Source organism: Aotus nancymaae, unplaced genomic scaffold (assembly GCF_030222135.1).
Source record: "Aotus nancymaae isolate 86718 unplaced genomic scaffold, 86718_ANA_hifiasm-v0.15.2.pri h1tg000033l, whole genome shotgun sequence".
In the NCBI taxonomy this organism is placed as follows: Eukaryota; Metazoa; Chordata; class Mammalia; order Primates; family Aotidae; genus Aotus; species Aotus nancymaae.
The window spans coordinates 62992315-63010519 of record NW_026988447.1 but is presented as its reverse complement, the minus strand read 5'-3'; the positions used below and the strand labels follow the sequence as shown (position 1 = coordinate 63010519).

The following is an 18205-nucleotide window of genomic DNA, read 5'->3' as shown; positions in this document are numbered from 1 at the left end:
TTATAGAAGTGATTTGTTTTCATCTCTCTTCATTGATACACCACCTGAATTGAGAAAGCTCAGGTTCCACTCTTAAAAGTATAATCTGATGCCCTGGAAAATAAAAAGTAAAATATATTATTTCTAGTGCAAGCCCAACTTTAGAAATAGTTGGGAAGAGAGGTGGGTGGGGAAACAAAGAGAGTTAACAGCTCAGGAAATCAGTTCATAAACGTAAGATGGTTGACACATCCTGCTAAAAATGAAGCACTGAAAAAGTGGTTCCCACACACTTAATCTGGCTTTACCTGTGTTGCTGTCAGGGAAACAGAAGTCATAAAGTCAAAATCTTAAAGCCATGTTATTCATAGGATAAAAGGCAAGTCGTGGTGAATTGAAAGTTAGTGCTAGGCACATGGGTAATTAATATTTCTTAGGTTAAACCAAATGAAACCATAAGAGTTAAGACGCTGTTGGGAGATTAGTCTCTCCTCATAAACCTACCCAGGACAACTGCTGAATCTTTCTATAATAATATCCTTTAATTCTGCTCTGCTACTTCTCTTTCTCCTTTCAAGTTTCTCCACTGAAATCTTTATAAGAAATCTAATTCGGGAAGTATCAGATTCTCACCAAACGAAGGGCAAATTGAAAAAGAATGAAAATGAAAGAAAAAGCCCTCTCATTGGCCTGGTAGAGAGAGAGTAAAATTCTTTTGAATTTACTTGTTAATCAAAGCATATATCTTTCTCTTATTAATAACTGCTACAAAAATATTTTAACATATTCTTATATGTTAAGATATTACTGAATGTAAAAACCATCGAAGACTCTGAAACCTATAATTGTATTCTTTTCACGTGAATTAATTCTCAAATCACTGATCATCTATGCTCTCTTTTATGTCATCAACTCTACTTTCAGTGTCATTCATCCATGTTTTTTAATTTTTTTTTTTAAATTTTTATTTGTGATGCACGATCTCACTCTGTTACCAGGCTGGATTGCAATGGCATGCTTACAGCTCACTGTAGCGAACTCTTGGCCTAAAGCAATCCTCTCTCCTCGTTTTCTGGAGTAGCTGGGAGTACAGGTGCACACCACCTCGCCTGGCTAATTCTTTCATTTTTGTAGATATTAGGTCTCACCAGGCTGCTCTCAAATTCCTGGCCTCCAGCTATCCTCTTACTTCAGCCTCCCAAAGCATTGGGATTAGGCACAGAAGCCACCACACGTGGCCAGTGTCCTTTATCTATGAATAAGGTTCAAGTTGGCTTGTAGAAAGCAAGAGCTGCATTTTTGAAGGTCAGTTTGTCATATTCAAAGACCGACTGCTATGAAACCAACTAATGGTGCCTTTAGCTATTTCTCCCTGTCATTTTCAGGGAAATTAAATTTTAGGTGAAATACCCAGTGCAAGCAATATGAAACATGAAACAACTTCAAATGAAAAAAATACATATAAGAATATTATGCTTGAAAAACACAAGTTTTCAAAGCCTGTGGAGTTTGAGACTTAGATTTGTAACTCAATTTCCTGATATGAAATCATTCTTTACATATGAAAGTATATATAATACATATTTTATATATATATAAAGATTTATATAACATATATTTTATATATAATATACTTATATTTTATACATTATTTTATAGATGAAATAATATATAAAAATATTTATATTGGCTGTGCACGGTGGCTCATACCTCTAATCCCAGCACTTTGGGAGGCCGAGGCGGGTGGATCATGAGGTCAAGAGTTCAAGACCAGACTGGCCAACATGGTGAAACCCCATCTCTACTAAAAAATACAAAAATTAGTTAGACATGGTGGCTCGTGCCAGTAATCTCAGCTACTTGGGAGGCTAAGGTAGGAGAATTGCTTGAACCAGAACCCAGGAAGTGGGGTTTCAATGAGCTGAGATCACACCACTGTACTCCAGCCTGAGCCACAGAGAAAGACTCCATCCAAAAAAAAAAAAAATTGTATTATTTATACACACACAAAATAATATGGAAAATATTTAAATGTTTTTTAAAAATCCATGTCTTAAGCAAAGTGTTTTTCTTAATTAAATTTAAATTACTGCAGGATGATTTATTAGTAAGTTACACAGCTCACTTTTCTTTCTGCATTTATGGGGTAATATATAAATTATTATTCTGGAGTCAGGAGCTCCTCTCTAATATTATTTCCTATGGCACTTGACTAAGCCACCTTGGGAAGCCCAAAAAAGTGACAGATGGACACCGATAACACTGCATATAACAGAAGAGTAAACAAAATGTAAATATTTCATAAACAGGGACAATGATGGAAGGCCAAATGGAAAGAAGTCAGAACAGGGGTGATCCTGGTGTTAGACAAGAAACAAGAGATGAACTCAAAGGAGAAAAAGAGAAGAAAGAAGATGAAAAGGATCAGGAGGAGGAGGAAGACCCATACACTTTTGCTGAGATTGATGACAGTGAATATGACATGATTTTGGCCAGTCTGAGTATAAAGAAAAAAACTGGGAGTCGGTCTTTCATTATAAACAGACCTCCTGCCCCCACACCCCGACCCACAAATATACCCCCGAAAGAGGAAACCACACCTTACATAGCTCAAGGTAATGTTTTATCATTGTTGTGTGTTTACTTGTTAATTTTGTATGTCCAAAATTTTGAGTATGGGAGGAGGGAATATGGTGATTCAATTAGTACTCTAAAATTCCAAAGATTAAACATTTTTTTTCAAGTCACAGGTAAGCTCTACAGGCTTATTTTTTAATTTAGAAACATAATGAGTAAAGAAAATAAGAATAATGGATTGGGTTCAGGTTTCTAATTCCTCATTAAGAAGGATAATGACAAGTCATTCAGGGAACATGAAACCATAGCATATATGTAGACATTCTACTTGATACTTCCTTCCTAATTCTATAAGAGGGAAGCTCAAGTCCTATAAATAATATGCAACACAAGAACATTTAAATATATACCATAGATCCACCTAAGAGAAACGTAATTACTTATATATACTTAATATTTTCAATAGAAACTATTCTGTTCCTTAAGCTGCATGTATATATTGAGAGATTCATATAAGAAAACTTAGCAAGCATATATAAAGTATTTACCGTATAAAACACACTTATTTAATGGTGATGTACTCCTGATAATCTTCAAGAAACTATAGCAAATCAGGAAACTATGACAAATTAATCAACTGCTTCTGCTGAAATAAAATGTGAATTGGAACAGTCGTCTAGATTACAAAGGCAGGGAATGAGCTTTTGTTAGAAATTCTCAGGTCGTCTCTCATAGTTAAAATCTCTAGGATATTACTGTCTCCTTGACAAAGTTGATAAATGCCAGTAAATACTTTGAAAAGAGAAAATATATATAGCTTGATACGAAACATTAGTTATATTCTAGAAATCTTTGAAGAGATACCTCGTCTTCCATACCCAGTGCTTAGGGGCTTTCTCAGGACAAGTATGGAATCCCATGTTGTGTTGCTCTACCCTGTGGCCTTTATCTTCCCATCCTTCTATCAGTCGTCATGTTCTTGTTTTTCAAGATCTCCGACACATTCCCTGTTGTTCTTTTCTCTTTTACGCTCTATGGGTACAGAGAGGTATAATTCAGTATGTTTGTTACTGATTTTGTTTTGATTTGTTTTTAAATTTCTTTTGTTCTTATTTTTATTTTTCTTCTGCTCTCATATTGTCTCTGTTGTCTTGTTTGTTTTGCCTGTAACATTTGATAATTAATTCCATCAAATATGGCTATTCTTAGCTATGCTTTCATGTTTAAGAATAATGCACTGGCCGAGCATGGTGGCCCACATCTGTAATCCCAGCACATTGGGAGGCCAAGGCAAGTGGATCACCTCAGGTGAGGAGTTTGAGACCAGCCCGGCTAACATGGTGAAACCCCAACTCGACTAAAAAAACAAAAACATTAGCCGGGCATGATGGCAGGCGCCTGTAGTCCCAGCTACTCCAGAGGCTGAGGCAGAAGAATTGCTTGAACCCAGGAGGCAGAGGTTGCAGTGAGCCAAAATCATACCACTGCACTCCAGCCTGGGCGACAGAGCAAGACTCCATCTAAAAAAAAAAAAAAGAATGATGCACAAATGCCTCAATGAAAACTCTACTTGTTAACCTATGGACAGCACTGTAGGGTAATTAGAGTTAGCCAATTTTTTCCTTGAATGGCCCCAAAATATTATTTATGTAACTCTATTCTCCTATGCTTTTCACTTTTTCTAGAATACTTGTCAACTAACTATAGTCTGCACTTACATACCCAGTCGCCAGCACACTGAGATTAGAATGCTGGAAGAAGACTGGGAAATTTCAACATTCAGAACACACAAATTTAATTTGTTCTCCCTGTTTTCAGTCTAGTGTGTAATTGCTGCCACCCAGTGTGCCTTGTGTCCCATGTCCAGAACTACTTCTGTTCAATTTCTCTAATGAAGACAGCTCCCATCAAGGATGAGTGCATCATTTCACAGGACTGGAGAAAGAACGAACTTGGGCTATGACTGCTTTAGACTTTCAACCCATCCCTAAGTTAAGAAAGTGCATTTGGATGGTTTTCCTTCTCATTGATTTATTTAGTAGTTACATAAACATCCACTGAGTGCCAATGATAAAAGCTGTGTACCAATCATGTAAATTCTCAACAGGCAATGTTATAATTTGTCCTGTAGGTATATGCACACATAGAAACACTGAAGAATCTTAAAGATCTTGAGTTTCTAATAAATTTTAAAGTTTACTAATCTCACCCATCCCAAGCATGTCACCCTTCGATATTTATATGACATCTTTCTAATTCAGTGATACAATATAATTTACTCTCATTATATTTGTATTTCATAGAGATGAGTGTTATAATTTTTTTTGCAACTATGAATATAAAATAGGTATGGTTATTTACTCTGTATCTCAAAAAAGTATCAAAAGCTGGACTATAAATAAGGTCACCGAAAACCTCTTCCATTTTTTATTTCATTTTCCCTTTCACTGGGATATATTTGCCTGCCTTTTTCTATTATACAATTGATTCTTGATCATTCTGTTCCCACATAGGAAGAGATTACCTCATCAGCTAATTCATTCTTGATGTTCTTTGCATTTCACAGGATAAGAATCTTTCCTCACATCTTTCCTTTTTTATCCCCTAGCTCAGGCAGATCTATTAAGTCAAATTGCCACCACTTCCCAGAAAACAATCCACTCAATTAATTAGAAGATTAATTTCTGGCCTGCCGGAGCCCAAAGGTGGTATCAGTATATTCGTATATTCAGGGTGTGTTAACGTAGGCAGAATTGAAGAACATGGAATAGGAGATAGGGGAAAAACACAGGAATGCACAATCCCAGCTTACTATTTCAGAAACTCAAGAAGTAATGGCAAAGGGACTAGGCAAAGGAAAACCATGCTAACTTTGCAGAAAGATTTGTATTCAAATTTAGCTGATATAACCTAAGTAGGCAACTTCACATATTTGAGACTGAACTTCCCCACTGTAAGTTTGGGATAAAAATGATATGTATTTTAAAGATTGTTAATCTCTAAATGAGATAAAATTAGAAAAAAACCCAGCACAATACTTGATATGTAGTATATGCTCAATGAATTAAAACAATTCTATTTTTTCTTTTCTCAGTTTAGTGTCTGTGTATTTCCTGGGTTCTGGTGGAGTCAGAAGTTAGGAAAAATAATAGTGCTGGAGTGTGTGAGGGAAGAAAGACACCATGCTCTAATAGGGCAAGTTGGCTTAGCAATATTCTTACAATAATTATTATTAGGCAGCTTTCATAATAATTTCTAATTCACGCAATAACGCTGCATAGTTGGCATTAATGGCCTCATTCTAAAGATAAAGATACTTATGCTTAATGAGTTTCAGTCTCTTGCTCAATGTGATAAAACCAGGAAGAGGAAGAGGTAGGATTTGGAGATCCCAAGCCTGAGCACATGGCACCACAAATCTCCATCACTGATATATTTATTTCTTCCTTTTAACCTATAAGATCCATGAAGGAAGAGACAAAACTAATCTGTTTTTCCCCATTGATCTCTGGTGCCAAGGTCAGTGCTGAATTCACAGTAGAAACCATGCATATTTGGTGCATATTAACTGAATGAAATGATAGAAGTGACAAGATCCACATCAATGTGGCTAAAACAGAAGGCTTCATTAACACACTGGAAGGTAATCAGAAGAATATATCAGTCTACTAATTCCTAAGTCTCTCCTGCTTTAAACCATCTTATGTCCCAAATTGCTAATTTGAAGGGAAGAGCCCACACAGAATTGGACAAAGCTCTAGGTTACTCATATATTGCTAAGCACTCTAACTGCTTTCACAAAGTTTAAAACATGTGAGAGAGAAGCTCTATATCCACCATCATCATCATCCCTCTACCCCAGAGACATAACTTATTAATGTAAAACTGAACCCATGTTGTTTCATTTTATCAAGAGATAGGTTTATGATTTTTTATCCCATTGCTGTTGTACTAAACCTGATCTTATGTTAACATCCACAACAAGAATAACTCATTTTTCTTAAGTAAAATTTTTTGAAGTTTGCCTGTTTTCAGATATATCTTTTCTATTTTTTTCTCCCTGTAATATTGAAGAGAATCAGGTTCATTAAGCTTGAAGAATATAGAGGAATTAACACAGATTTATGGTCTTCAGTGACAGAATTCTTGATTTAAGACAAATCAGGGAAAGAAAATGAGCACTTGGCATGGCATAGATAGATTGGTAGTAAAACTATGTCCATAAATCATGCAAAGAGGTGAATGCCTATTGGGTAAAATATTTCAGCATCAATGGGCAATTTTCTATTTTCCTCTCACACAACTAATAGAACAAAGATCCTTCTTCAGAATCCACATGACTGATTTCGGGTAGAATATAATTTCACTTTCAATTTCCAATTGCTACCGAGTTGCCCTTGGCATTTTGCAATGCAACAAAGTTGTATATGACCTTTTTGAGAGCTACTCAGCTACAGGGACCCCAAAATGTCAAGTGCAACTCAGCTGCTCTCAGAAATTTTCCACTTGCAATTCCCTTGTACTTGAAATTGATCACATACAATGCAACTGAAATGCAAAAAGAGAAAAAAGACCTTGTAGAAACTCTCAGGAAAAATTATTCATATCATTGTAAATGTGACAGGGCGTAATGGTCTCTGTCTTCATTAGTAAATATGGTCAAGTGGATTGAAGTAGGTCTCAGATCAAGTGCCTTGGAGCTTACTCCCTGACTAGGTGACCTGGTCCAAACCATTTAGCTTGAGGTCATAGTATGTGTATCACAGGTGCTCTCGGAGTAGTGGCATATTTATCATTCTTTGTAAGCCTCATGTTCCTGTTTTTCTCCTCTGACTCTCTGCCTCATTCTTTTCCATGACAGAGTGCTGGTGTAACTCTGTAAAGGAGAAATTGTTCTGACCTGTGTTCACACTGTCCTTTGAAGAGGAGCAAGTCAGCTTGTGTAACCCAGGTGTTCTTGTTTGCTCTGTCTGTCATTCTCACAGTAGAACATCATGATCCCCTGGCTCCTTCACAGAAATACTGAATGAAACCTGAGAAGGGCTTTGCAGACCATCTGTTAGCATGTTGACCTAATGGTGATGAACTTTTCCAGCCTCCTCTTCCAAGAACTCAATTCCTTTATATTAGTGAAGTGGAAAGGAGGCAGTCATCAGCTGTGGTGTGAACTGACATTAAAGGATTTTCATTATACAAGATGATGAATGCAAATATTATCAAGCAGTTAGGTATTCATTTGACAGCCGGATGAATTATGGTCGTTTTCCACTTATGATGTTACTAAACTATTTGTTAAATGCATCTGTAGGAAGAAATTTAATTGACCTATAAAAGCAGTTCTTAAGTGGCAGTGATTTGCCTCTCAAAAGAGATTTGGCAGTGTCTGGAGACATTTTGACTGTCAGAACTAAGAACAGTATTAGTGGCATCTACTAGGCAGAGACCAAGATTGCTGCTAAATGTCCTACAATGCACCAGACAGCCCCATAACAAAGAATTATCCAGTCCCAAGTGTCGACAGTACCACTGTTATGAAACTCTTACCTGATTTCCATTGTTAAGCCTGAGTAAACAAATACTTTAGAGAATGATTGTTTAAAGATGAAATCAGATGCATCAAACAACCATATCAAACAGCTACCCACACCTGCTATCTTTTGAGTCACTTTAGATTTCTTGAATTCACTATATTTTCCACCAGAACTTATAACATGTGACTTTTTGCAATCTAAATAAGTAGCTATTCGGGAAAAATAAAATGCTTCCTGACGTTAGAAAATTGGAAAAAGTCTCCCCTAACAGACCAGCAGCACTGGGTAGTGAAATTCATGAGGATTATGAAGCCAGATGGAACTGAATTTGACTAAGACTGACACAGTTGTGTAACTTTGTGCAAATTATGTAACCTTGCTTCACTTGTTTTTGGTTTTGGTTTTGGTTTTAAAGAAATGGTAATACCTACTTCACAGGGCTTTCATGAGAACTAAAACTATGTCCGTACAGTGGCCTGCACAGGGCAGCATGCAGGAAACGGTTGTTGCTGTGATGGAAGGTATTCTGTAGGCGCAGAGGTGAAGGTAGACCTGGCATATCACACCAGTTAGGATTTTTGCGTGGGTTTCATATGCCAACACATCATCTTGCATGACTTTTCCAAAGTATGTATTAACTTCCAGTATTGAATACTATCTAGAACAAAGGGGCCAGCCCTATCCTTCTGGAATTTTCAATCTGCATTTATATAATTTTCAAAATTATTAGCAGAATTAAACTGTTTGTTTGAAGTCAGCATAACCAAGTAGCTTATCTTTAAATTTAGGGTAGATAAAAATATTAAGAGTACCAAGTTTTATCATCCTGTGAAATATAACACAAGGCAAATCATGATCCCACTGCTCCTTCTTGGGATAGCAACATTTCTTGATTGAGGGAGAGGAAGGGAAGTTATTTTTGATAATCACTCAGCATGAACAAAAAGTAAACTTATTATAGTTTGCACAGTCTTCCATTGGCTGCCCAAACTACTTTTCTTTGAAACAAAAGAAAATTTGCTCAGAATATTACTATATTTATGTCCATGCTTATACCATTTTCTTATTGAATACAAATGAGTAGTGAGAGAAGTAAAGAGATGATCCCAAATGAAGTCTGATGAGAGGAGACTAACCTCTTAGTCCAGTGCGATACAAGCAATACTTATTCAATGCATGCTGCCTCCTGCCAACAGGAGGGAGGAAGACTGCCTACCCAGTGGTGAGTGGAGATTTTACTAATAAATTTATTGCCATGGTCTCAAGCTATAATTAGAGCAAACTCCACAACCAATTGTCCTCACTCAGAATGTCTCACCTTCCTGGATTATAAACATTTCTAGGATGTAAATATATGTGTTTGCATCAGAAAGAATACATATGCAAATGAAAACAGTTTGTGTTCTACTTTGGTAAAAATTAGGTTCCTTACTAGTAGAAAGAAAAATTTATAGTGAAATTTCCCAAATCTTCCTTTAGGAGATGATTTCAACGATAGCACTTCTATCAAACAAAGTTTTTGTTACAACTTGAAAAGAAAATTAATGTTTTCTCCTTTGGAAACTAAAGCATTTATTAATACCACCACTGAATTAGAATTTTTATGCCATTTTCCTTCATATAGCAATGTACTTTCCAACTTTCCATCTCTGCTTATCTGACTAGTAAGCCATAACCCGTGTTAGTGACCTCATGTATTCTGGCTGACCATTTACAGATTCTTCTTAAAATATAATGCCACAACTCCAGCTACATATGTCTGCTATGCAGTAACCTACTTTCAGGTGAAAGATTTTTATACTATGTGGCGAATGCGGTTGTCTATTTGTGTCCACAACTTCTTGAATGTACCCGTTGAAATGTGATGGCCTGTATTTGATAAGGTCTCTGAAATCTTAACAGTTTCTCAAACCTGTAACTATCGATAGCACAATTAAAGGGTGGTTTTCAACTGACTGGAGCACTCAGTCTCTCTTGGTCAGTTTTCGAAGAGGCTACCTACGTACATCTTTTCCCCTAAGCTTCAGATTAGTCAGTGTGACTGATTATAGGGTTAAAACATTGTTTCCTGTATTTGCTGGCTAGACAAAGGGGTTGTTTACACTGTGGTTGGTTGCTTGTTTTTTACTTTATTGTGTCTTTTAAACAGTATAAGTTGGGAAACTGGGGCAACAAGGCAGGGAGAATAGAGAGCTACAAGGATTGAGTTATGATTCTGGCTCTTCTTGATGGTTTCTCATCCCTATCCTCCCTTATCAGTGGGCACTAGTGGCACATTTGACCTTTACCGAAATGAGCACACCAAAATAGAGGACAGCATGACAACTATGGCTGTGTCTTATTTACCTTTGCATCCTCAGGACTTGCCTTTGTAGTTAGCAACCAAATGATAGGTGTTTTGGTGAAAAATAAAAACACTGCTACCACCCTGTACTGTAGCACTCCCTGAAACCCCAGAACACAATACAGATGTGTGTATTTTATTTTATATCAAATCTCTAGTTCCGAGCATTATCATCACTGATAGCTGTACAGCTCTAAATAACATTTCACTTTTCACATCTAATGGACAACCATCAAGGGTCTTGTGGTTTATAATCCACATCATGAATGCTGTTGTTATGGCATAGGTTTTTATCACTATAGCCACTTATGAAATAATTCAAAATAAGATTTATCAGATTTTCTAAGGACAGCATTGGAAGGGTCCCTTTGCTTGAAATAGACCACAAATGAGGTTGACATGAAGAATATACTCGCAGATGCAGCCTGCAAAGATGAATAGTGCAAGTGAACTATTTAAACTTCAACTTCTCAAAGGTGGCCAAATAGGAACAGCTCCAGAGCACAGTTCCCAGCGAGAGAGATGCAGAAGGCGAGTGATCTCTGCATTTCCAACCAAGGTACCAGGTTCATTTCAATAGGACTGGTTGGACAGTGGCTGTAGCCCAAGGAGGGCAAACCAGGGCAGGGTGGGGCACTGTCTCACCCAGGAAGTGCAACTGACTGGAGGATCAGGGACTTTCCCCTGCTCCCCCGCACTTCGGTTCAGATACTGTGCTTCTCCTATGGCCTCTGCAACTCACAGACCAGGAGATCCCCACCGGGCTGAAAATTGCCACAAGTTAACAGCACAGATCTGAGTAGCAGATCCAGCCAGTGCCACGGGTTGTCAGCACAGATCTGTGCAGACATTTTGACTAGCACCAAGAGTGACTGTGCGATGGTGCTACCTGCTCCTAAGAAAAAGGGGGAGCTGAAAGCAGGGAGACAGGTGACACGGCTGGGTGAGTCCCACCCTCACAAAGACCAGCAAACTGAAGCCCTCTTGCTTGAGAGTTTCGCAGCCAGCACATCAGTTTGAGCTTGACCCGGGACGATCAAATTCAGTGGGGCGAAGGGCGTCCACCATTGCTGAGGCGGGTCTAAACCTACCTGTGTAAACAAAAGCCAGAGGAAGTTTACACAGCAGCTGGATTGAGTCAATGACAGTGCGGCAGTGCCTCTGCAGGGAGACAAGGGACAGATTGCCTCCTCAAGTGGCTCTCTGACCCCTGTATAACTAAAAAGATGCCTCATTCAGGAGAGCTCTGGCTGACACCTGGTGGGTACCCTTCTAAGACGAAGCTACCAGAGGTAAAATCAGGAAGCAATCCTTGCTGTTCTGCAAACCCCACAGGAGATTCCCAGGCAAGCAAGGTCTGGAGTGGACCTCCAGCAGTCCTACAGCAGAGGGACCTCACTGTTAGAAGGAAAACTAAATAACAAAAAGAAATAGCTTCAACATCAACAGAAAGATGTCCACTCAGAGACCCCATCTGAAATCACTAACTTCAAAGATCAAAGGTAGATAAATCCATGAAGATGGGAAGAAACCAGTGCAAAAAAGGATGAAACCATCAAAGACCAGAACGCCTCTCCTACTCCAAGGGATCATAACTCCTCACAAGCAAGGGAACAAAAAAGGATGGAGAATGAGTTTGATGAATTGACAGAAGTAGGCTTGAGAAGGTGGGTAATAACAAACTTCTCTGAGCTAAAGGAAAATATTCTAAACCAATGCAAAGAAACGAAAAACCTTGAAAAAGGGTTAGACGAAATGCTAACTAGAATAACCAGCTTAGAGAAGAACATAAATGACTTGATGGAGCTGAAAAATACAGCACGAGAACTTTGCGAAGCATACACAAGTTTCAATAGCCAAATTGATCAAGCAGAAAAAAAGATATATGAGATTGAAGATCAACTCAATGAAAACAACAAAAAGGAAAGATTACAGAAAAGAGAGCGAAAAGAAATGAATGAAGCCTCCAAGAAATATGGGATCATGTGAAAAGACCTTATCTACACTTGATTGGTGTACCAGAATGTGAGGAGGAGAATGAATCCAAGCTGGAAAACATTCTTCAGGGTACTGTTCAGGAGAACTTCCCCAACCTAACAAGGCAGGCCAACATTCAAGTCCGGGAAATACAGAGAACAACACAAAGATATTCCTCAAGAAGAGCAACCCCAAGGCACATAATCATCAGATTTGCCAGGGTTGAAATGAAGGAAAAAATGCTAAGGGCAGCCAGAGAGAAGAGTCGGGTCACCCACAAAGGGAAGCCCATCAGACTCACAGCAGATCTCTCAGCAGAAATCCTACAACCCACAAGAGACTGGGGGCCAATATTCAAAATCCTTAAAGAAAAGAACTTTCAACCCAGAATTTCATATCCAGCCAAACTAAGATTCATAAGTGAAGGAGAATTAAATCCTTTACAGACAAACAACTGCTTAGAGATTTCATCACCACCAGACCTGTCTTACAAGAGTTTCTGAAGGAAACACTAAACATGGAAAGGAACAACTAGTACCAGCCATTGCAAAAACATACCAAATGGTAACTACCAATGATGCAATGAAGAAACTACATCAACTCACAGGCAAAACAAACAGCCAGCAATAAAATGGCAGGATCAAATTCACACATAACAATATTAGTGTTAAATGTAAATGGCCTAAATGCCCTAATCAAAAGATACAGACTGGCAAACTGGATAAAAAGTCAAGACTCATCAGTGTGCTGTATTCAGGAGACCCATCTCATGTGCTAAGACACACCAAGACTCAAAATAAAAGGTTGGAAGAAAATTTACCAAGCAAATGGAGAGCAAAAAAAAAGCAGGGGTTGCAATCCTAGTCTCTGATAAAACAGACTTTAAATCAACAAAGATCAAAAGAGACAAAGAAGGGCATTACATAATGGTAAAAGGATCAAGGCAACAAGAAGAGCTAACTATCCTAAATATATATGCACCCAATACAGGAGCACCAAGACACATAAAGAAAGCTCTTAATGATCAACAAAGAGACTTAGATTCCCACACAATAATAGTGGGAGACTTTAACACTCCACTATCAATATTAGATCAACAAGACAGAAAATTAACAAGGACATCCAGGACTTGAATGCAGATCTGGAACAAGCAGACCTAATAGACACAGAAATCTCCACCCCATATCCACAGAACGTACAATCTTCTCAGCACCCACATCACATTTATTCTAAAATTGACCACATAATTGGAAGTAAATCACTCCTCAGCAAATGCAAAAGAATGGAAATCATAACAAACAGTCTCTCACACCACAATGCAATCAAATTAGAACTCAAAATTCAGAAACTCACCCAGAACCACACAACTACATGGAAATTGCACAACTTGCTCCTGAATGACAACTAGGTAAACAATGAAATGAAGGCAGAACTAAAGATATTCTTCAAAACCAATGGAAACAAAAATATACCAGAATCTCTGGAACACATTAAAACAGTGTCTAGAGGAAAACTTATAGCAATAAATGCCCAAGTGAGAAGCAAGAAAAGATCAAAAATCAACATCCTGTCATCAAAATTGAAAGAGCTAGAGGAGCAAGATCAAAAAAACTCAAAACCTAACAAACGACAAGAAATAACTAAGATCAGAGCAGAACTGAAGGAGATAGAGACATAAAAACCCTTCAAAAAATCAATAAACCCAGGAGCTGGTTTTTTGAAAAGATCAACAAAATAGACTGCTAGCTAGACTAAAAGAAAAGAGAGATGAATCAAATAGATGCAATAAAAAACGATAAAGGGGATATCACTCCAATTCCACAGAAATACAAACTACTATCAGAGATTGCTACAAACAACTCTATACACATAAACCAGTAAACCTGGAAGAAATTCATAAATTCCTGGACACTTACACCTTCCCAAGGCTAAACCAAGAAGAAGTTGAGTCCCTGAATACACCAATAACAAGGGCTGAAACTGAGGCACCAATTAATAGCCAACCAACCAAAAAAACTCCAGGTCCAAATGGGTTTACAGCCAAATTCTACCAGAGGTACAAAGAGGAGCTGGTACTATTCCTTCTGAAACTATTCCAAACAATACAAAAAGAGGGAATCCTTCCTAACTCTTTTTATGAGACCAACATCATCTTAATGCCAAAACCTGGCAGAGACACAACTAAAAATGAAACTTCATCCATAATGAAATCAATGCAAAAATCTTCAATAAAATACTGGCAAAGCAAATGCAACAGCACATCAAAAAGTTTATCCATCACGATCAAGTAGGCTTCATCCCAGGGATGCAAGGCTGGTTCAACATGCACAAATCTATAAATGTAACCCATCACATAAACAGAACCATAGACAAAAACCACATGATTATCTCAATAGATGTAGAGAAGGCCTTCAACAAAATTCAACAGACCTTTATGCTAAAAACGCTCAATAAACTAGGTATCGCTGGAATGTATCTCAAAATAATAAAAGCTATTTATGACAAACCCACAGCCAGTATCATACTGAATGGCCAAAAACTGGAAGCATTCCCTTTGAAATATGGCACTAGGAAATGATGCCCTCTCTCACCATCCCTATTCAATGTAGTATTGGAAGTTCCAGCCAGAGCAATCATGCAAGAAAAAGAAATAAAGGGTATTCAATTAGGAAAAGAGGAAGTCAAATTTTATATTCAAAGATGACATGATTGTGTATTTAGAAGACCCCATCATCTCAGCCCTGAATCTCCTTATGCTGATAAGTAACTTCAGCAAAGTTTCAAGATACAAAATCAATGTGCAGAAATCACAAGCATTCTTATACACTAATAACAGACAAACAGCCCAATCATGAGTGAACTCTCATTCACAATAGCTACAAAGAGAATAAAATACCTAGAAATGCAACTAACAAAGGATGTGAAGGACCTCTTCAAGGAGAACTACAAACCACTGCTCAAGAAAATAAGAGAGGACACAAACTGATGGAAAAACATTCCATGCTCCTGGTTAGGAAGAATCAGTATCGTGAAAATGGCCATACTATCCAAAGTAATTTATAGTTCAATGCTATCCCCATCAAGCTACCATTGACCTTCTTCACAGAACTGGGAAAATCACTTTAAACTTCATATGGAAACAAAAGAAAACCTGCATAGCCAAGACAATCCTAAATAAAAAGAACAAAGCTGGAGGCATCACACTACCTGACTTCAAACTATACTACAAGGTTACAGTAATCAAAACAGCATGGTACTGATACTAAAGCAGAGATATAGACCAATGGAACAGAACACAGGCCTCAGAAGTAACATTGTGAAAATGGCCATAGTGCTCAAAGTAATTTATAGATTCAATGCTATCCCCAACAAACTACCAATGACCCTCTTCACAGAACTGGAACAAACCACCTTAAACTTCATATGGAAACAAAAGAGAGCCCTGCATAACCAAGACAATCCTAAGCAAAAAGAACAAAGCTGGAGGCATCACACTACCTGACTTCAAACTATACTACAAGGCTACACTAATCAAAACAGCACGGTACTGGTACCAAAACAGAGATATAGACCAATGGAACACAACAGAGGCCTTGGAGGCAATGCCAAACACCTACAACCATCTTGTCTTTGACAAACCTGACAAAAACAAGCAATGGGGAAAGGATTCCCTGTTTAATAAATGGTGTTGGGAAAAGTGACTAGCCATGTGCAGAAAGCTGAATCTGTACCCCTTCCTAACACCTTACACTAAAATTAACTCCAGATAGATTAAATATTTAAATGTAAGACCTATCACCATAAAAACCCTAGAAGAAAACCTAGGCAAAACCATTCAGAAGACAGAGGCATAGGCAAGAACTTCATGACTAAACACCAAAAGCATTGGCAACAAAAGCCAAAATAGACAAATGGGATCTAATTAAAATTAAGAGTTTCTGCACAGCAAAAGAAACAATCATCAGAGTGAACTGGCAACCAACAGAATGGGAAAAAATTTTTGCAATCTACCCATCTGACAAAGGGCTAATATCCAGAATCTACAAAGAACTAAAGCAGATCTACAAGAAAAAAACAAACAAACCCATTCAAAATGGCAAAAGATATAAATAGACACTTTATAAAAGAAGACATTTATGAGGCCAACAAACTTATGGAAAAATACTCACCATCACTGGTCATTAGAGAAATGCAAATCAATCAAAACCACATTGAGATACCATCTCATGCCAGTTAGAATGGTGATCATTAAAAAATCTGGAGACAACAGATGCTGGAGAGGATGTGGAGAAATAGGAACACTTTCACACTGTTGGTGGAACTGTAAATTAGTCCAAGCATTGTGGAAAACAGTGTGGCGATACCTCAAGGATCTAGAAATAGAAATTCCATTTGACCCAGCAATCTCACTGCTGAGTATATACCCAAAGGATTATAAATCATTCTACTATAAAGACACATGCACTCATATGTTCATTTCAGCACTATTTACAATAGCAAAGACCTGGAACCAATCCAAATGCCCATCAATGACAGACTGGACAAAGAAAATGTGGCACATATACACCATGGAATACTATGTAGCCATAAAAAAGAATGTTTATGTCCTTTGTAGGGGCATGAATTAATCTGGAAACCGTCATTCTCAGCAAACTGACACAAGAACAGAAAACCAAATACTGCATATTCTCACTCATAGGTGGGTGTTGAACAATGAGAACACACGAGCACAGGGAGGGGAACATCACACACTGGGGTCTGTTGGGGGGTGGGGGCCTAGGGCAGGGACATCAGGGGGTGGGGAGGTTGGGGAGGGATAACATTGGGACACATGCCTGATGTAAGTGACGGGAGGATGGAGACAGCAAACCACCATGGCATGTGTGTAGCTATGCAAGAATCCTGCAAGATCTGCACATGTACCCAGAACTTAAAGTACAATTAAAAAAAAAAGAATTCAACTTCTCCTCCTCCTCTGCTCTTCTGCTAGTTCTGCTTGTTCTGCTTTGCAGAACATTTTGAATATTTAATAATATGCTAATTTTTCCATTCAATGTCATATCCTAGAGAAAATTTTACAGAAGTCATTCTACCAATATTTTAAATAAAAAAGGGTATTATTGGGGAAATTTATATTGTTTGGGATTATTTTAAACCTCAAAAATTGTTCTGTTTTGTCCGTGGACTTTTTATGTTCAAAAGGTAGTGACAATAACTGATAATGCATTCATATTTCTTTCTTATCAAATTTCAGTTTTAGGAGGAGAATAATAACATTTCACTGGGGCAGAGAGTCAGCAAAGTTGATATATATTCTAATTACTTTGATAGCGTTTTTTAAGATTCATGAGATAAATTATTTAAGAATTCAAACACATAGGGAAAGGATTGTCTTAATATATAATAAAAAATTAGCACTTGTCTGTGATTTTAAACTTTCTAGTTTTTATGTTAGTCTAAGCCCCCAGGTTATAAATAATATTTTCCTCAAAACATAGCATTCTACTTAAATTCATACCCGCTTAAGAATTTTTCCCAGCACTTTTGAACCTGGAGTTACTTGGGAAAGAAGAATTGGTAACATCTTGGAAAGTTAGAGCTGAGTGAAATATTAGAGATAATCACATCTAAGCCCTAATTTTATGGGCAAGAAAATAAAGGCCAGAAGGCAGTTAGGGAGAAAGAGGGAAGAGCCCTTTTTCCATGTCACTCATGTGGTTGGTGTGAAGAGAAAACTACTCACCATCTTCTGTGCCAAGTTGGCTAGCATTCTGGTATACAACTCTTGCTTTACAAA

The 18205-nt window shown here is 37.7% G+C and overlaps 1 protein-coding gene across 5 annotated transcripts in view; it reads left to right on the top strand.

Annotated features, from left to right (window-relative positions):
- Positions 1 to 18205, top strand: part of BANK1 (B cell scaffold protein with ankyrin repeats 1) — a 301537-nt gene that overhangs the window by 250488 nt on the left and 32844 nt on the right. For all 5 annotated transcript variants that reach the window (XM_012436540.3, XM_012436541.3, XM_012436539.3 and 2 more), the window contains one exon: positions 2289 to 2594. In XM_012436540.3, the coding sequence (XP_012291963.2) occupies positions 2289 to 2594 (306 nt within the window). The remainder of the gene's footprint in view (positions 1 to 2288; positions 2595 to 18205) is intronic.